This window comes from Etheostoma cragini, chromosome 11, assembly GCF_013103735.1.
Source record: "Etheostoma cragini isolate CJK2018 chromosome 11, CSU_Ecrag_1.0, whole genome shotgun sequence".
Lineage (NCBI taxonomy): Eukaryota > Metazoa > Chordata > Actinopteri > Perciformes > Percidae > Etheostoma > Etheostoma cragini.
In genome coordinates, this window is record NC_048417.1 from 16,728,055 (window position 1) to 16,748,991 (window position 20,937).

The following is a 20,937-nucleotide window of genomic DNA, read 5'->3' on the forward strand; positions in this document are numbered from 1 at the left end:
TAAATCAGTGGCTCACTCTCGAATAAATCCCACGCCCCAGCAATGATTAGGTGTTGTTGGGGTTGCCATCTAGCGGATGTAGTCTCCAAACTGAACAGCTGGATTAAGTTTACAGTAGGCCTACAATGCTCCATTTTGTCTGCAAGAACAGTATTTCTGAACTTTTCATTGTTTCAAAGCAAGTTAATGCATGACCCTAAAAATTCGATTTAAGATTTAACAATCCACATGCTTATGAAATATTACCCAGATTATTAATATATATATATATGTATAGCCTCTTTGTAAATATGAGCTGTTGAGGTGAATTGGTATTTCTTTAAGATCCGGACCCTGGTGTTTGAAGCTTTTAGAGGGGCCGATGAAAGCCTGGATGTGTGTTTGAAGTGCGCAGAGCAGCTGGCTTTGTGTTGGTGGACTCCTCCCGTTGTGTGATGAAGTTCAGATGCGCGCCGTTGTTCACGGCGTCACCAGCACACAGAGGAGCTTCGTGACGCGACGGGAAGATAAAGAGACGTGTGGATCACGACCACGGGAGGCTTTGAATGTGACATTACACGTAGCTAATTGACGCTCTTCTACTTTTACAGCACCCCCCACCCCCCACCCCCCTTCTGAAAGAGCGTTAACCCAGCTGCTCTGGACGTCTGGAAGGAGATCCAGCACCGCCTTTCGCGTTTGTCTTCCAAATTGAGAAGCTTCGTGGGCTGCGTGGTCCGTAAAACCTCCGCTCGGTCCCTCGCGGTTATGTTGTAGTTTACTCGGACTCGGAGCTTCTTCTTTTTTTGATTCAGGAAATGTTGGCATGGCCGCCTCGCGAGCACAGAAGTGTCAGAAGAATGAGAAATTGGACGAGGCGCAGGCTTTGGCCAAGAGCTGCGCCGGGAGACCAGACTTCCTGCCTTGTGATGGACTCTCCATCTGCGCTACCCACAGCCACGGAAAGTGCTTCAAGCTGCACTGGTGCTGCCACTTGGGCTGGTGTCACTGTAAGTTTGTTTTATGTGATTTAATAGCTTTCTGTATATAAACAGAAATGTCCCTGTCACCGTGGTGGCAAAGCATGCTGCTATTCACGGCCGTGGTGTGAATGCAGTGTCAGTTTCTGTAGACCTCGCATTGTGTCTCGACTGAAAAGGGCAAAATGTAGCAGATATGAACTCGATATTGACGCGATCGGAGTGAAGATTTTCTTCCCCAGCGATGTAATTCATCTTTTGATAAACTTCCAAACATGTTTGTTTTTCATTGCAATAATATCGATGCCCAACTTAGTGACACATTAAAGCCATCCTTTATCAAAGAGCTTCGAACAGACGCCCTATGGAGAGTTTATAGTCTAAACAATGGAGGCTGCACATTTCAGAAGCACACCCAACTGTCAGTGTATATAGTGTACTGTAGTTCAGTGCAGGCCATGAAAATGTAGTGACTGAAACAGATTCCATCGGTATCCATATTGTTTGAATTTTTAGATCTCAATTCTAATGTTATGTTAAGGCTAATTATAATGATGTTAAATGATTTTGCTGTAAGTGCATGTATCTACTGTAAGTGATAACTAATTCAAGTTTAAAGGTATTAAGAAGTGGAAACTACTTAAATAATCTTAACGTTTGATATTCCCATGTGTTCCAATTCACTTTGTATTGAACTCCAAGTACAGGCCTGCAACTTCGGCTATGCAAGCCCGGTTATGAATGCATTTTACACAATACGAGAGAATATGTGCATGTCTATAATGTAGTCAAAAGGAGTACACCGACGAAAAATAATCATAAAATCAAATACATTTGATTAAAATCTGCCTTCCTTTACTTCATCGTTTGTGGAGATACTTAGAAAAATGCGCAATGACGTCACACTTGTCAGCATTTTCATTTCTGCTTTAAAGAATAAGTCTTGTGATATTTTACTTAATGTCAACAGATTTCAAGATAAAACCCAACAATGAATTACTTCTACTAAGAAGTATTGACTGTGTAGCCAAAGCCTGAAAGAGGACCTTAATCCTCGGTGTCATAGACCATTTTAAACACATCATTTCTTCGTCATGATGAACATGGGCACTGTAGTTTAGTTTAAGTCAATTTTCACAGACAAGCCAAGTGTGGTAAATAGTCTTTAGGGGACCAAATATGTATTAATTCACAGCTTTAAAAATAGTCCCCAATAGATGCACTATCATGTCCTGTTTGAGTCATGCTTTCTAGCCGGTTTAAAAAATAAAACTGTATAGTTGTGACTCTAACTTAAAGATTTACATTTCCGTAGGAAGGAAAGGGGTCGGGGCTGAGTGCTACAGACAGTGCAGGGATGGTGAAAAGGTTAATTAACACACTGTTTTGGACTTTTCATGGGGTTTATGGACAATATGAAACATTTATTATATCATTTTATTCAAAATGAATAACTTTTTGAAATACATATTTTTTCAAAAGAATTAGGTCATTCTTTAGCATTGAACTGTTAAAGTATGACATTTGGCCACAAAATCATCACATGTTCAGAGAAAGTCAATCAGTTGTTTAAGTTCGATGGCTAATATTCTTAAGTTACAAGCCAAATATTTGATCATGTCAACTTAACTCAATAGTATGACCACAATATAAGTTGGTAAGAGAGTACAGGACAGCAGCTCCTATCACTCATGACAATTTTCTTTTCACTTTCAGGAGTGTTGGGGCATTTTCACCACCCATGTACTATACCTCAGACACTTTCTCTCCATTTGAACCTGTCTTGATCTGACACTTCCACACTTCCACACTGCTAAAGAACCACAGTTACTCTGTCTGAACCTGACAGGATGTCCGTCTCTTTGTGCTGCCCTAATTCATCCCATCTCTGACTGCTCTGAAAATCCTCAGATCAGTGTAAAACACAATCACCCTCCAATCTGCACCACTCAGTCGAGGCTTATAGTGTGCAACTGCACAAGTCACATTGTAATCTTTGCCATGTAATCATTGGATTTAGATGCTTGCCTCCATCCAGAATGAGCCAAGCTATTTGGAATATCTGAAAAATGAGGAATTCTTTCCGATGTTTATTAGGAGCCACATCTGGGATTTGAGGTGTTCAGCAAAGCCTGTTTATTGTTACATTATTTAGAAAATTAGACTTGCTCCTCCTTTCTGCTTTGAAAAATGTATCACTCTGGCGGAAACTATGTGGCACACTTGACATGGAGCACTTTGTCCCCATTATTTCATTCAGGCTTGTAATGCTATAGAAGACAGCACCAGCCACATCATAATGGAGCTGCTCACCCTCTTCTCTTCTCACATCTCTTCCCGCTGTAATTTGCAGGTTTCCCTCTCTGGGTACTCATGCACCACAGTGAGAATAAATCAGCTGAATCAGGCAGAAACAGGGCACCCGGTGAGAAAAGTGTGCAGTGTGCTTCTGCATGCAATGCCCGCCTGCGCTTCCTGGCTCACGCCCTTCTTTCTAGCTAATACATTATAGCGTTGGATGGAAAAGAGTGAAAATGTTGTAAGGCCTTAATAACGTTTTAATTTATATGTGCCTATGACTGTCGCCTTGAGTATAAACTTGTTCTGAGGCTGATAATTGTGCATTCACCACAGGGAGCTTTGGTAGTTTGCCTTTTTAATTACATTTTTAATAGGTTCCCAAGCAAACAAATACAAAAGGTCAATGTGTAATAAGACTTGGGCTCAGCATTTTAATTCTCAAATACATTATTTCCATTATCCTACCTTTGGAGCAGTGATTACCTTGGACTTCATTACTGTCTTCTCCTATTTCCTACATGCCATTACAAAGTAAACACCTTTAGGTTGTCTTCCTCTCAGTTTCTGCTCTCAGACACGACGCTTAACATCTTTGCAGGCTACAGCAACAACCAAAAAAATGATGATTTGACTGCCTTCTAGTAGTTTCTACTGAGTTGTAGCTGTTTGAAACCTTTGGCTAAGAAAATGGGGAAAACTGGGACTGGATGTATGTGGAGGCAGTGTTCCCAGCTGGTGACATCAGTCCAAGCCTCTCATTAGTGGTAATTAGTTGTATTTAGTGTCACCGCCAATATGTCATGTCTGATGAGAGCTTCTGCTCACAGCAACACTGGAACCACCTGGTCTAAATCATATTTTTCTCTCTTAATCCTCTACTAACTGATTACAATTACAGGGCAGGGCAAGGAATTACTCATTAAGAAAGTCTAACAGACCCTAATTAGTCCTGAACACTCGTCAGTCTGCTCGTTCACTGCCAGCTTCAATTTTGTATGTTAAAAATGTTACAACTTGGACTGTTGTTGTAGATAGAATGCGGATCTTTCTGTCAGATGTTCCCATCTCATCTGTCACCGCACAGCTGTAGCTTGAATCTACTTCTTAAGGGAAATATGGAGGCTTATTAGATAAAGCTCTGCCCTATATTGATCGATTTGCTGACCAATACAAAATTTGCTGCAGTGCTGAACCTTAAAAATCTTCTGCTATTATGAAAGGCTCGATACATTGTTAGCACAGGCCAGAAGGGATGTTTTTTTGATTGATTGTTCATATTTGGAAACCACGTTAACTAAAAAGTTTAACAAGTTTAGAAAGAATAATTGCAGAAGTCTGTTTTATTACAACACCACATTGCCTGTTTATGTTACTATCCCTTCAACGCAGTTCAGCAAGTACGGGAAAACACAAAGAAGGAATTATGTACAAGAAAGTCGGCAACTTTATAAGATAACCGCATTGATTTGGCTAACTTAGACTAATGAAGCCTTATATTAGCTTTGCGTTGAGCTTTAGAATGCGTATTTGCATGCAACAAGGTCACTTTTTCTAATAAATCCACCCACTTAATTGTTGTCGCGTTCATTCTTGATGACTGCTACCTCACTGTAGTGACAAACAGCTTTTTGAAAAGGCAGCAAACAGCCTCACCTTTATCCACAATTTTCCATGTATGCTTTTAAATCCTAGTGGTACTTCTTGTGTCATAACAATAGGTCCATCATACATAAATGGAGAGAACAACACTTTTTACAGAAAGACATGCCACAATAGCAAAAGCACAGGTGTAACTAATAAAATGAGTGACAGCTTACGGCCATTTAGCTGCTTCAGTTTCCGGGTCCTGGTATTGTTCATGCTGGCTTACTGTCACACAGCCATGGCTTACAGGGACACGCTGTTACTGCCCTGCCACACTGCTCAAATGCCTATTTCCTACTGATACTGTAGATCAACAGAGCAGATCACTGTGATTAAAGTACCTTTTTATGAAGTAAGGTTGGGCATGTAAGTATTGTATTAATATAAACTTAAAAAAAGAAATCTCAACCTTTCATTTGAAGCGATTAAGCAACATATTCACAATGTACAGGATAAACACTCCAGAGACTTTCTTTTTTTCATCATGGTAGCAAACTAAACAGTGTTTTTTATACTGGCTGCGAGTCAGGAAAATCCTTTTGCTTCTGGAGGCATGGAACAGGAAATAGGAAAGGCGTTTCACATGATGCTGGGTCAGACTCTACCCTATCGCTGAAACCTGAAACTGACTTTGTTGCCCCTGCAGCAGCCTCTTTGTTGGACAGATTTAAACACAAAGAGCAGCGGATGTGTGAGCGGACCGTAACCACTGGCCAAATGGGTGCAGCAGCTGTTGATAAATGAAAAACAATCTGCTCAAATAATTGCTTTTTGTTCAACGGATTTTGCCAGTATGCTGCTTTGAATTGGTGTGTTGCATAGAGGTAGAAGGTCTGCTCAGGTTGCACATAAAGACTTCTGGCTTCAGCTCAAACAACTGAGGGATTTTTTAATGACTCAGCCTCCACTGAGGCTTTGATATGAGCCAACAGTAGGATCTGTGTCAGACAGTCGTGCCAAGGCCTATCAATACATGTTGAGTTTTTTAACAATAATACTCCATTCTCCAAGTATTTTCTTCCAGTTGCAGTCTTAATAGCAACTGTGAAGCTGAAATTTGGACGGAGGGGTACCAAGATGAGATTGTGAGATTGAGGAGCTACATGCTGCATTATTTAGAGAGACTATCTCCTGTATTAAACCAGACTGTGTTGCCGTTGGCCAGACTAAGGCCCTGGAGAGAGGGGAGAAGACATGCAATATGGAGGCAGGGGGGAGCTCCTCATAATGTAGATCCTCTGTTCTACTCCCTCCGCTAGAGAGCACTCTGTAACTTATCAGGACAGAGCTGCTTCTTCTTCCCGCGTCTCGTTAACCTAATGAACTCTTGATTTTACTCAAATGTTTTTACATCTGTGCCCACCCCCACACCCGCCGTGCCCATACACCACCCCACGTCTTCCCACCCCAATGTGTGACTGCAGGTCTTGTTGTTAATTTAAACACTTCTTCAGTTTCCTTTTGCAGTTTAAGAATGTATTGTGTTGCTTAACATGTGAACATTCTCCTTTTCTCCTTGTTTGCCAGACTGAGTGAGATCAATCTCACATACAACATAACGCTCAGTCCTCTGAGCGTGATGGAAACAGTGATATTTTCATTGTAATACAAATTAATTCTGCATTCTGCACACACACCTTGTAAATCTGCAGACAGGCTGTGTTCCATCTGCAAGACTGGACAACTGGTGTTGGTGTTGTGTTAGCGCCGTACAGTATGTCTGTCTGTTTTGTTGTCTACCCATGCATCTGTCTTTTTCCCCCAGTACTGCTTTTAGTATTTCAAACTCCAGATGGATGAATGCAATTAGATGTAATATGCTATAAACTAAATGTCAACACATTGCCTTTTACAGCTTTAGCTGTCATTTGTTGCCGCTATTGTGTCTGCCTGAACGGGCTTGTCTCAGTCTGAACATGGACCATTGAGTTTCTCATTAAACAGAGGATGGCTACTGTTCCCCCTTTTGTCTGTACCCACATTAGCTCCTGTGTTTACAGTGTTTACAAAGTTTACGGACATCAAGCCAATCTTTATTGCTTCACATGTGTAGATGACACCGTTTTTTTGTCCTTAAATAGTGAGGTGGTCATGTGAATTCATTTAACTATTGTGGAAAGGAAAAAAAATGTAAACTGACAAAATATAATTTGTGTGGTGCAAAAATGTCTCATCAGCAAACTCTCAAAACTTCCTTACTTTGAAGTAATTTGATGTTTTTAATGTAACCTGGGAGCAGATTTTGATTGAATGAGTCTCCCAGCCAGTGAAAGAAAAGACAAGGACACAGTGAGAGGAAGTGATGCGTACTGTAGGCCTGTCATCTTCTCTCTCTCCAGGGAGCCTGTTAAACACACATCTGAGCCGCACTATTCAGGCAGCGCGGCTCAGAGTTGAAGGCAGTGGGCTGCAAACAATGAGTAACATTTGGGAGCAGTCATTTTGCACAAACACCACCAGTATTTGAGCTGCCAAGATGGGAGGGCATAACTGAAAAGGAAAGCATCAGAAAATGTGTGTATGACTATGGAAACTTTCCTGAACAAATGTATGGCCTTTATCTCATAAAGGATTTATGTGACATGATATATTACACCATTATTATGTTAGAAATATAGTGTAAATCAGCACACCGTTGTTGTATGGCCTTTATCCAATGTGTTATTTGGTCATTTTTAAGTTAAGTCTTGAATCAGCTTCCTAGGGTCAAAAAATGATTGCTGCAGTGCTTCGGAAGGCCTGAAATGGAAACTATGTTACACTCTGGCTGCTGATCCACCTCAGTTAATGGAAAGGCAGGTATTTTGCCTCTGGCAGTACAAAATGCTTTGTGATGGGAAAATTGTTACAACCTTTTAGAAAGGACAGATGATAAGTTATCCCAGACACACTATATTCCTAACCCACTTTTTTGGCATCTTCAAAACTGTGTCTTTAGTCGAGACTGGCTGAAAACAAAGCTGTTTATTCATTACTAGTAATACTATTATATTTATCTGCTAGATACAACAACCTATGAGCTAAGGGTCAAGTGTTAAGGATTTAAATGATGAGAAGGGTTCACATTTGATTGCTAGATAGTTATACGTCCCTTTAAGTGTCATCAAATATGTTCGAGTCGACAGGATAAGAAAAGAGAGGAATTGTTATATGTAAATGCTCAAAAATGTTTTTTTGGAGACATTTATTTGGTTTACACCAAAACATAATGGAACAATTAATGCAGAAAAAGAGGAAAATGAATTGTCAAAAGCTTATTTACATGAATTACAATTTTCAGAGTGCATTTGTGCTGCTGTGGGGATTCCGGCCAAAAGTCTCCACATGGTGCCATAGTTGGGATTTATCTAATTTTACATTGATTTGAACCTTCATCAAGTGTTGTTTTTTTTCTCACTTTGGAGCAGCGGAACAAGCTGTAAACACAACACTAACATATTATCAACTTTTACTTTGGTTTTGGTTTATAACTTTAGAAATATCTGTCTCTTCAGCTAAATGTGTGTAACTGTGTCAATCTGCTGATTGCTGCTGAGCAGGTAGTGCACAGTGAGTTAATCAAAGCATTTCCTTTTTTTCCCCTTTAGGCAAGTATGTGTACCAACCCATGACCAATGTGTGCCAGCTGCCCAGCACAACCGTGCCGGCTGTTGGGACAGAGTACAGTAACACCATGGACCTGTCCGTCTCTTTGGCTGAGCGCTTCCTGAAGCTCGCCCCCTGCTTTAAGTCCCCGCCTCACCTGGAGTCACCCAAGTACTGCGTCATCGCGGATCTGTTTGTGGATGATTACATTGTCAAACGCATCAATGGAAAGATGTGCTACGTGCAACGCCCCCCACCTCCCTTACCAGAACCACCTCAACCTCCTACCTCTCCCACACTTGCTCCTGCGACACCTAAGATGTCCCTAAATCCTTCTCAGCCACGGCAACCAGTGAAGCCTGCACCGCCAGCCCAACATACAACTGCGCCTGGGCAGCCGGTCCAGCAGGTCCAGCAGGTCCAGCAGGTGTACAGTGAACACAAACATCCTACCCCCGTGGATAAGGTAAAAGGCCCCAAAATGGACCACTGCTCCTCTCCGTCCAGCTCTGAGGACTCTGGCATCAATGCGCTAGGTCTGCACTACCTGGAGTCCTGCGAGGAGGAGAGCGAGGAGGAAGACGAGGAGTTGAGCACAGATGGGAACTCCAGCCCTGGCAGCCTCTGGGATCAGGACGACTGTTCTCTGCTCTCCCCCTCCAAGTCAATGATAGAGATCATTGAAAAGATTGAAACAACTGTGTAACTGACACAACATCATCATGGACACCAGGTGGGAGGGAGTGTGAGCTACAGAGCAGACTTATTGAGAAGAACACTTGAGGATTTATTCTATGTAGACCAATAGGACACAAACCCCTCTCTATTGCTTCAGCAGGGCTTTGCTGGGTTGGTTAGTTGAATGTGTTTTCCTGCAGGTGGCCGAGGACTATATGTCTGCACTCACACCCAGCCTTTGTCCACATCCCCTGCATGGAGTGAATTTCGAGAACTTAATACAATACTGTACAGGAGAAAAGCACAAGAATATCAAGCATATTCACAGACGACCAAATAGACTTCCTACATGTCATACTTATACAGTGAAAATCTAAAATACAAAAGGAATCAATAGTTTGTGGACTTCCATAAGAGGAAAAGCTTTTTTCCAAGATTTCTCTTATATATTACTGGAGCTAAATCTTGTATGAACTAAGGTGGTATACGTAGGTTTTCTGATAATAATAAGCAGTTAGGTAATTCTCAAGAGTTCTACAGTCATCAATCTGGCAGTCAAACTTTATCCCTAATTCAACATTTAAGTGGCAGATAAGCGTTCCATTTCTTGTTCTCTTGTCATTGGCTCCACCCACACGTATAAGTAATTCTGACACTTCAGCATATTACATGTATCTACGAGGCCAGCTACCTCTCATGAGCCTGAAGCACATCACCCTTGTAACCTGTTAATTGCTCGGCCCTGAGCTGCTGGGACAAACCTGCTTTTGGCACATTAATCAAAAGATTCCCGGCCCACAGTTTGTGTGCACTTTACTGACACCAACACGAGAGGTAGGTGAGTGTTAGACAATCAAGGATTACACAGAAGCACATTCCTGTACTGTACCTGCCAGCGAGGGCCAAGGATACTCTTTTAAAACCATTTATCAGACATTAACACATTGGTCTGACCAACTTTTCTGGTCAAGCTGGACTGAACGGCAGTGGACTGAAAAAGGCGTTAAGCAGAACAAGACTTGCATTGACCTCTATTAGCTGCCAAGAAATTAAATAGCACGTGTCTCTGGAAGAGCTACAGTGACAAAAGTAGGAGTCACGTTGTAAAAAAGAAAATGGCAAGACACCTAGTGAAGAGGGACTACATCTAACATAGACATATAAACGTATACAATAATACGTGAACCTTCATTGCTATTGGCTTCTTGGGCTTGATGGTTAAATGGCTTGTGATGCCAGCTGAAAGGGGACCTTTCGCATAAGGTGTGCCGGCTAGACTAGAGTGTAACTAACGTTGTGCTATGGGGCAGAAAAATGTCACTTAATGCATAGAGATTACAGTATGGAATAGGATTCTGAGATAGGTGTTGTGATGTTGGACATAATGTTATAAGAAATGCACTCGAATATAAAAGGTGAGATAGCTTATTAATAGTCAATTCTTTTTTTAATTGTGTTTCCTGGAGAGTTATCTGTAAAAAAAACAACACAGAAATATTCACAAATATGTAGTGCTGCAATGATACACTAGATTTAAAAAAAAAACAATTTTGCATGACTGCATTCATTTGCAGAAGTCCCTTGTGTCAAAAACCAATTTAACAAATATGTGATTCAAAGAGTGAACCAATCCTGTATCTGTCAATCAATTAAAATGCTTTTTTTGTATTCAGGGACAGCCCTTGACATTACACCGAACACAGTCCAGCTTCATTATAATACATATAATATGTTCTATTAATGTTATATTATTTTCATATGAATAAATCTTAATAAAACTCACACTTTTCCTCCCTCGTTTTGTCTTTTGTTGCCAGCGTGGGGCATTTTCTGCAAAAATAAAGTTTAAATCTTCTTTGAAAAACACTGCAACTTCCTCCACCTGACACACAGATGACTAATGCTCTTCAGAGATTGTGTGGAATAGAAAAGCAAAGTGAGGGATACTCATAAATTGAGTCATTAGCTCTTTCTCCTCAGAAATGTATAGACGAATGTGCTTTGTGTTTCTTTCTCACATTCCCTCATATGTCGCCTTTAATGTCTTGCACTGCTCCCACAGAAAAATCACAATAAAGCAAGAGAAAAAATTGCTTTTAATGTATCACTGATGTGATAGTGGAGATGGTTTTAAGATGACCTGTGCCTCAATTTTAGTATTAGATACAATTATGGCAATACAGGTTAGAGTTAAGCCACTCCAGCTCTGACCCCCATGCTTCCTGGTATTGATCCACACCAGCAAAAGTCCAGTCGGACCATGCAAGGGCCTTTTTCACCTTGAACTTGAGCCCAGATTGATTTCTCCATGTTTCTCTTTACCCGCTTTACTGTATCTATCGATAATTTGTAAAGGAAAAAAGAGAAAACCAAGGCCGGGATGAAATGTTAATCATTTTTTTGTTAATAAGTGTACATTGATTAATCTGCTAGGTGATGAAGAAGTGTGCTACTGGCTGTGCAAGTGGGAGAGGATGAGAAAGTAGGGGTGCTCTGAGGGACTGCAGGGCTAGGCGGAGGAAGCTAAATTAAAAGGATGATGATGCAAGCACATGTAAAGTCTTTGGACGGACTTGCGTGTGAGTGTGTGTGTGTGTGTGTTTGAATATGTGTGTGTATGCGTATAGGCTGGGTTGCGTGTAACTCAACATTTTGAAATTATTTTAAAAAGGGCTACAGACAGATTTCATGAAGAGATAGATCACAGTTAGTGTTAATCCCTCCCAGCAAAGTCATTCAATTTGCAGGCTCCTTGAGCAGTGGAGAACTCTCAACTCTCTCTCTCACACACACACACACACACACACACACACATACACATACACATACACATACACATACACATACACATACACACACACACGCACACACGCAGGAAGAAACAGCCAAATCAAAAAACGCCCTTGTTCAAGGACCGCTTTACAAGCAGGATTGGCACAGCACAAGTCACACAAGCTATAGAGAGATGTTGTCAGCTCCTCTTTATTCTCTCTCTTGATGTACATACAAACACATTACCTTCCTCAGGAGGTTGCCTTTTAATTTCATACAATTGCACTTTCTCTCCAGAGGCCAGTTTCTAGACGAGCAAAAGCCACAAATACTCAGAGGACATTTAAGTGACAAAATGAAAACATGGAGCACCAGCAGTGCCTCGCCTGAGTAAGAGGAGAGTGAATCATCTAAAAAATGTCTCTGATGGAGAATTTGTTTTTCATTTTGTATACATGTAACGATAGGTGGAATAAATGCACACAAATTAATAATAACAAAATACACCATTACAAATGCTTACCCTTAATGTTTTTGATGGCGTTCCTCAGGTGTTGCGTAACAAAGTCCTTTCTATTCCAGCTTAAAGTATTCGTTTTTGACAATTTCATGCTGTTAAAATGATTTAAAATACTTTTTTTCTAATGCTTTTCTCTAAAACATTGATTGGGTTTTAGACACCAGAGACATGGTACAGTTTGTAGGTAGCAGGTGTTTTCCTGTTTCACCTTAATTTGGCCTGACTGTGCACACAACCATGTCACAAATACCACTCGACAGTGACAATCATTTTGGATTACTGTGCTGACTAATTGTGTAAGGTACTGTAAGTGCATCATTGCAATCATTGAGCCGCTTCAGAAGGCTATATGTATACAGTACATTTGTGTATAGAGACAATGTAAAACAGTTATTATTTTATGTTTTTAAACGGTGGCATATTAATGACATCTGTAAGTGTAAAATATGTATGTAGGAACATTGGGCAAAACAACCTCCTGTTATTACATGACATACTGTCATAAATGCATGTTGTAAAACCATACCTTACTTAAATTCACTGAGCTTTATTTTGAATTGAATTAAATTTTCTGTAAATGTTTATAAAATGATGCACAACATTTCCATATACATCACAGAAACGTTGCAAAGCTTAAAAGAAGAGCTGAAACAAGCCGATACAGAACACAGTTCTATGTGATGTTGTCGAACAGCGTGGCAATTTTCAACTTCAAAGCCACTTAAACCAGAAGTTAAGGGGTTAACATTCTTCTATCATTTATAATTTGACAGTGCACCTCATGAAAATCCATATCAGCTCCCTACAGGGGACCAGCACTATATTGCAGGCATACAGCTTCCTCATATCGCCCGTCTCTAATCTGAGGCATTCTGAGCCAAATTTCAGCAACAGCACTCCATCAAAAGGGTCATTTATATGTCCAATTTACAGCACAATGTCCCTGTGATTGGCCTGATGCAGCCAGTGTGCCGGTAACGGAGGACCACCAACAGGCTACTGATAAACAATCAGACACACGGCTTTGCCTTGGTAGTGCTCAATGAATGATGTGTTTCTGATAAGCTCTATAAAAGCGAAAGTGTCACCTGGAGTGCAGCCCCGCACTCCCTACCTGTAAAATATTCATTACTTTTCCTGATTCCTGAAAATGGATTTAGGGCACTTTTTCCTTTTACAAACAGAGCATGACTCCCTGCAAAAGACAACTGGTTCAAGTTTAAGTATGGACAGACTGGGCTTTGTTTAAAAGCATTCCCTTTTTGTTGCTTAAAGCTACTCGGTGATTCATCTTTGGATTACTTTTGCTGAAGAGCCTGTGACTCACAGTAATGGGATTAGTTGACTTTGTTGGTGTGGATTAGTCTGTATGAGATGATGATTCTGTAGTTGGAGAAAGTGCTGGATGAACGATATACGTACAATATGCAACACCTTCTGCACATTTTTTGAAAATTGGACTTTCCATTACTCACTCAATGATCCTTAATTAAACTAGTTCTTTCCACAAAAGTTCTCAGTTGAAACAAAGATACTGTCTTCGTGCTTTTCTGCAGATTTCAGGAGTTTGATAGTGGCCATTATTGAACAATTGTGTTTATTGTGCACTGAGGGAAAGTCTCAATCCATCTTTCTGTGATCACATCAAACAGTCAAAGGATGTTCTAGATGCCTATGCTGGCTTTTAACTTAAAAGCCAGTGCAGACAATATAGCTAGCTTCTAATGTCTGCTTTTCAGTTTGTTATAGTAAATCTTTTCGCCTATAACTTTTATTCTTTATGCGCTTTTGATTTTTAGAAGCAGGACAAAGGGAATCAGAATCAGAATCAGCTTTATTTGCCAGGTATGAGAACACATATGAGGAATATTCTTTTTTTGCGTGCTTACACATACAAAACAAGCAAAACAATATGTACACACTAATACATGCACAATATATACATAATCTAAACAGAAACAATCTAGAGGCATGAGTGCAATGAAGAGTTCAATAAAAATTAATTTAAATGTGGAGCATAGTGCAAAGGATACTGGGATAAATAGTATAATGCTATTGTATCACAACATGAACAGTATGAACACTATGAACAGTTCTGAAATAGGAAATGAGAATGACGAATAAATAACAAATAAGTGAGATGTGAGAATGGGAATGATAAGTAAATAGTAAATAATAAATAATAAGTGAGAAATGAGAATGAGAATGATGAATACTAAATAAGTTGAATGATAAGTGGAACCAGTAAACAGGTGCTTTAGAGACAGTGTTACTGGGTTATTGAACAGAATTGAACCTGACACTGGGTAAGAAGTCACCTGTTCTGCAGTGATGGTTCCTGCCCGTTTCCTGACTCTGGAAGAGTATAAGTCATGTATGGAGGGCAGGTTGGCAACAATGATCTTTTCTGCAGTCCTAACTGTCAATAGTAGTCTGCTCCTGTCCTTTTTGGTGGCAGATCCAAACTAGACAGTGATGGACGTGCAGAGGACAGACTGGACGATGGCTTTGTAGAAGTGGACCAGCAGCTCCGTTGGCAGGTTGAGCTTCCTGAGCTGGCGCAGGAAGAACATCCTCTGCTGGGCCTTTGTGATGATGATGTCTGTGTTGGGCTCCCACTTCAGGTCCTGGGAAATAGTGGATCCCAGAAACCTGAAGGATTCCACAGCAGACACAGGGCTGTTGAGTATGGTGATGGGGGGAAGCATGGAGTCCACACTCCACGATCATCTCCACGGTTTTGAGCGTGTTAAGCTCAAGGTTGTTCTGACTGCACCAGAGAGCCAGCTCATCCACCTCCCGTCTGTAGGCCGACTCATCGCTGTCCCCGAATGAGGCGATGACCGATGAATTAAAGTGTGGGCAGATATTTTAGGGTTTGTAGTAAAACAACATAATGTGCACACTTGTTTTACTTCTCTTTTATCTGAACCATTTTTTTGGAGCTGCACATGAAAGAAATTGCAGTTGACATAAAAGGTATACCTTCCTTTCTAGCCCCTTTAGTTACTGAACGTTTTATTCAAACATAAAAAATTGTGAAAAAAAGAGCAATTTTCGTTCTTTTCATCCTCACACGGCACTGAAATTAAACACAAAGCACCTGTAGAGAGACCATGTTTGCAATTCAAAGGTTGGTACAGCTAAACCCACTTGAGGAATTCATCAGAAGCAGGTTGCGCCAGTGTCAAGTGGGGGCTTAGAATCCTTTAAACCCTGAGGACACAAATACTGCAGTTTCAAATGATGTAGATTCAACCCTCGTGCACACACAAAAACTCTACATTCAGGAAATAATAGATTTACAGAGAAATTACAGTTGTGACATTAAGAGGCTGTAACATCATATAACTCTATTTCCTCTCTGCCTTCACAATGATTGATATCGCTTCAGTCCTCTCCCACAACACTTTGAACAGATGTGGCCCTCATCTGTGAGAGTATTTTATAATGCTGCTGCTCAAAAATGGTATTGTTCTCCTCTATTTAATACTTTCTAAAGGGTTGCCCAAAATAGAGGGACAGAACTAGGTCTGCACTGCACCTAGATTGCTTCCAGCAGATATGACTGAAAAAATATGGGATGTAAGCTTTCTAAATCTAAAGGCCTGCTGTCAGCTTGTCAACCATAAAAAACATTGGCTTCAGGGGGATGATTGCATTCTGAGATCTTAGCCATTATAGCACCCCAGGATAAGCTTTGTTCATCCATTAATGTGTATGGAGATCTTGAAGCAGAACGTTGTCCTAAAAAAAGTGCGTCAAGTATTAAAAGAAATGAAGTTTTAGAAACTTGTACATGCTCTTTATATTTTCCTTATTCAGGATTTCTTACATGTCAGAGTGAGTACCTTTCCATCTAACCACAGGCAATCATTTTTTGTTTCATAGGTGATTGACGTTGTCACCGGCATACTACCCCTAACCCACACAGTCAGATACCATCATATTGCAAACACAGACAAAGTCCAGAGATTAGTGTGTGCTCTAAAAAGAATAATTTAAAGAAAATGTTTGACATTTTGGAAAACACACCTATTTACTTTTTTAAAGAGAGATAGATGAGAAAATTCAACTCTCATGCCTGATCGCTACACATGTAGCTTGAGCCAGCAGCTGTGGGATTATTTTAGCATAAAGACTGGAAACAAGGGGAAACAGCTAGTCTGGCTCAGTCTGAAGGTAACAAAATCTGCCTTCCAGCACCTATTAATCTCACTAATTAACACAATGATACATCACTGTAAAAATGACAATTAGCCATTTAACAGGGGTTATGCCCCAGACTATTTCTTGCTAAACCAAGCTAACCAGCTGCTGCCTGCTTTGTATTTAGCGTACTATTCTTTTTAGGAGGCTGTCCGTTGCCTTTTTCTCTGGATGGCCTTAGTTGCATTTTACCCACGCCAATCTTTGAATTGCATCTAAATAAAGGACATTACACCTACACCACACAGTTACAGTGTGGGTGAAAAATAAAGGTTGCTCATGTCTACAGCCTTGAATCCTGCTCTCAGTAACACAGCATGTTCATATAAACCAAAGAACACTGTAATCTATCCGTGTAATACAGAGAATATCTGAATATCTCAACTCAAAACATGAGTAAACGTCCACAAACAATAGCAGGCAGCCTAATGCGAACAATGAAAACAGACTTCTTCAAAGTGCATTGAATGGGGAAAGCTAGGTGGACAAAGCCACCAGCTCAGCAGTAGGAAATAAGACAGACAAATTTGTGTTTGAAAAGAAGCCTGGCAGAAGAAGAGGAGGAGGAGCGGCGTCCAATGGACACGTCTGATTAAGAAGTGTGTAAGTGGACCTGCACCCTGTGGACCAGCGGGTGTATTACACGCTTGAGCGTGAAACTGGGTTGGGACCAGACGAGGACCAGCCGATGGTTTTCCACACCATGGGGCTGTGACCCCATAAAAAATGCCTCAACTAGCAACATAGTGTGGCCCCCTACGCTGGCCCCATTCTCATTGCCTCCACTAACACTATTAGCATGTAAATGACAGCTGAGCCCCTCAATCTGTGGGTGCTGATAGGCTGCACCAGACCTCCAGTTTCTCAGTGCATTAATATGTTTTTCTTCATTGTTGTGGGATTATGTGGAGGTAGGGGTAGAGCAGTCAGGTTGGCTTGATTCTTGGTATGAATATGAAAGGTTGTTTTGGAGACTCACAACATTTCTAATGGATTAAGACGCAGCAGTGAAGGAGGTGTTCCATCAATCAATCATTTCTTCAACAGAACACCACAAAGAAGAGAAACTGACATTTATGGTCACAAAAAAAACCAAGATGTCACTGGGAGACAAACAGTTAACAAAGAGACATTTCCAGTTTCTATGCAACTTCTCTAGTCTTTCTTTCTTACCATTACAATGATATGTCTGCAAAAATTCAAACAGGCAGATGTTGTTCATACATGTGCATACATGTCTAATGAGTAACCTTTTGTGAAACACACTTATTTGCTGTCATTTCATCTTTACCTGCAGACAACAGCGTTTTGTCTTGCATGCAGCTACTGTTGACTCCTCAGCCTTCAGTGCTGCTACTTTGTCTTTATTTCTCGCTCCATTTCCTGATTTCTCGATGGTCGCTCCTCATTTTTGTGCACCACATTGAGCCTTGAGAGCATAATTACAAATTTGATTAATTGCTGACTGTTGCAATGCTGTCTTAACCAAAATAAAAGGCATGGGTCTACTAAGGCGTATGCAAACACAAATACCAGGCATACAGAAAAAACGTAATAAACATCACATCCTGCATCAATCCAACCCCATCCAAAAGAAACATTCTTAACATAAAGTATTTAGAGCTGGCGAGTAGTTAAGTTTCATTAACCTAGCTATTTTTCACATAAAAGCCCCAAATTAGTATTCAAATATCATTTTCTCAAATTTTGACTCAGTTTCCTTCGATCAACCTCCTTTTTATCTTTATCACCCTGACTGCCGCAGAAGTCCAGCCCACACTGAATCCACCCCGCTGCCTCACTTCACTCTGCATGTTGGCATCCTGATCTGAGTGCCATTCCAGTCTGCATTCTGTGCTATGTGAAACTGCAGGTATCATTAGGTATTATAGATAAAGTGTATCTCACCCAAAACAACCTATGTTGTGCTTTTATTTGTTTTGATGTCTGCAACTTTTAAGTTTTTTTCTTAAGCACGCACGCACGCAGGCGTGCACGCACTGATCAGATGTATGAAACACCTCTACATTGCATAACAACACAAGGCTTTGATGGCTGGCAGATACAGTGCCATCAGTTTTGCTCAGTGAGTGCCCGTGTCATTCACTGCTCCAAGCTTTCTGTGACTTCACTAAATTATTTAAGATACAGCAACCATCTCTGAGGAAACCCAACAGATTCTCCTCTCTGTGTCCCATGAGCCGAAGAAGAAGCAGACGAGTAGCTGGGGCACCGATGCCGTAAATAACATGGCAGAGAAATTTGGCTGTAGTGGCTTCAGCACGAGGCTGGAATCTGGTTCAGAAACTCATGCTGAAAATGAAGTACAATCAAGGTTTCCAAAGATAGGCGGAAGCCAAGCAGTAACAAAGGCCTCTTCTCTGTCTAGGATCTCAGTGGAGAGGACAGCTATGTCTCTAAAGAGCATTTCAGAATGGCGGGCAAAGCCAGGTCCATACAAAAAAGTCTCAGTCCTCGACTCAACCTCTCTTGCCTTTTGGCTCACTGCTAGCACCCCCACTTCCCTGCACTGAGATGCCTTTCGTCTGTGGAAAGGACTTGATAACACTCATAATTATTCTTATTATTATTGTTCTTATTATTATTATTATTACTATTATTTGATTTATTAAAATCTTCATTCACGCTGTAACTAGCGACGGTGGCTTCTAGCCTCAGTGCAGAAACGTCTAGATTCAACTTTCTTAATTCAACTTCCTTTAGGTCCCAGCCAAAAAACATCTCTGGTACAAAACCTGCATGCTCCTCTTTATTAATCAGTGCGTCTGTCACAGTTTGTCAAAGTTGTCAACTTCAACCTTTAGAGGTGTGTCCAGAAAAGCACACAGATCAGTTGAACTAATATGTTGTAATTAGATTTAAATTCAAAATGACAGGACGCAACGTTTTACTCACCATCTCACCCCCACATGCACGCACAGACACGAAGTGTTGGCAGTCTGTCCTTTCAAACTGACAGAACGCCAAGTCAGGAGATATCTGGAGACTGTCTGGGGCCTGCTGTCATCCTTCTCACTCCAGATAACCATCGCCCATCATCGCCCTCATGGTTTGGATCCATCCTGTTAAACCAGCCTACTGTATCATCGTCTAAAGCTGCATGAATGCATGTTACAAAGGTCACTGTGGAGCAAAAATGTTAAGCAGCAGATATTGACTCAGAATTGCCTCTGGCTGAAAAAACAGACTAAATGAAGATTAAACTCTTTCAGTCAGTGACTCAGACTCAGTCTTTTCTCATCCCTCTCTGCTGCCTCATATGGCACCACGACACAGCTGCACTGGGAAGGAAACATGTCAGACTGGTATGTTTTTTTAATATGTCTCCTTTAATTAAAACCACAGAACTCTCTATGCAGGTGTGTTATGTAATTTCTTGAATAAGGCCTGGAGATTTCCTCCAAGAGATGCTTTTACACTCCCAAATCTCATCCTATTTCCTAGGGATGTCTGTAAAGTTTTTTTTGTTTTTTTTAAGATTTCAGGCTTATTTGGTTTTTTGAGTCCCACTCATAGGACAATTGTTAGTGGCTGTCTCATTTTTGTCTGTGAAATCATTAAAGCAAGTGCAACTAAAGAAAAACAAACAGGACTGGGAAGCTGTATAGATGTGTTAAATGTGCATAACTGAAACTCCTCACACAGCCGCTGATTACAATGTTTTTCTAGTGTAGTTGTGAAAAATAAGATGCAACTTTATCTCATTTAACAGCCTCAAAGCAGGACTTCATTTGTTAACGTCAATTGTTTTTTCTGCATGTTGAAATTTGATGCAGCTTATCGGCAGTATATTCCCGCACTCCATTAACCAATTTAATTTCCATTGTCTTTAGCTGGATGTCTCTTTGATTTATCCTCCATTCTTCTTCATCATGGATCATTACAAATGTTGTAATAAACCTCCTGCAATCTCTCTGCCTGGCATTTGCTTTCTCACTCGTGGATTGTAGAAACAAGTTACGTTGTGCTGTTGACATTTTGGGCAACACAAGGCATATTGTGTTTTTCAAATTGATTAGACTGCAGCTGTTTCTTTTATTACATTCACACCAACCAGATTGTAAATAAGGTTATTCTCAAAGAGACGATTCTCTGAGCTACTGCAAGCATATACTGTAGCTCATGTATTGTATACATCAAGGCCATCTGCTGTAACACAGATCACAGCCTTTACTGTACTGCATGGTATGGAACAATGAGAAACATTTGCTTGTGATCATATTATCATTTTTTTGTCTGAAAAAATTA

The 20,937-nt window shown here is 40.6% G+C and overlaps 1 protein-coding gene across 1 annotated transcript; it reads left to right on the forward strand.

The window, feature by feature from the left end:
* The first annotated feature begins 416 nt into the window (after window positions 1–416).
* On the forward strand, window positions 417–10,949 carry zgc:162707 (UPF0524 protein C3orf70 homolog B). Its single transcript, XM_034886596.1, has 2 exons — window positions 417–989; window positions 8,492–10,949. The coding sequence occupies exons 1-2, from the start codon at window positions 806–808 to the stop codon at window positions 9,193–9,195; spliced, it is 888 nt and encodes a 295-aa protein (XP_034742487.1). The 5' UTR covers window positions 417–805; the 3' UTR covers window positions 9,196–10,949.
* Window positions 10,950–20,937: the final 9,988 nt, after the last annotated feature.

What these genes read in the sequence shown, in the direction of transcription:
- zgc:162707 (XM_034886596.1), top strand. Translation starts at nt 806, where the DNA reads ATGGCCGCCTCGCGAGCACAGAAGTGTCAGAAGAATGAGAAATTGGAC. An exon ending in CCACTTGGGCTGGTGTCACT is followed by an intron (nt 990 to 8,491) that starts GTAAGTTTGTTT and finishes TTTCCCCTTTAG; the next exon opens with GCAAGTATGTGTACCAACCC.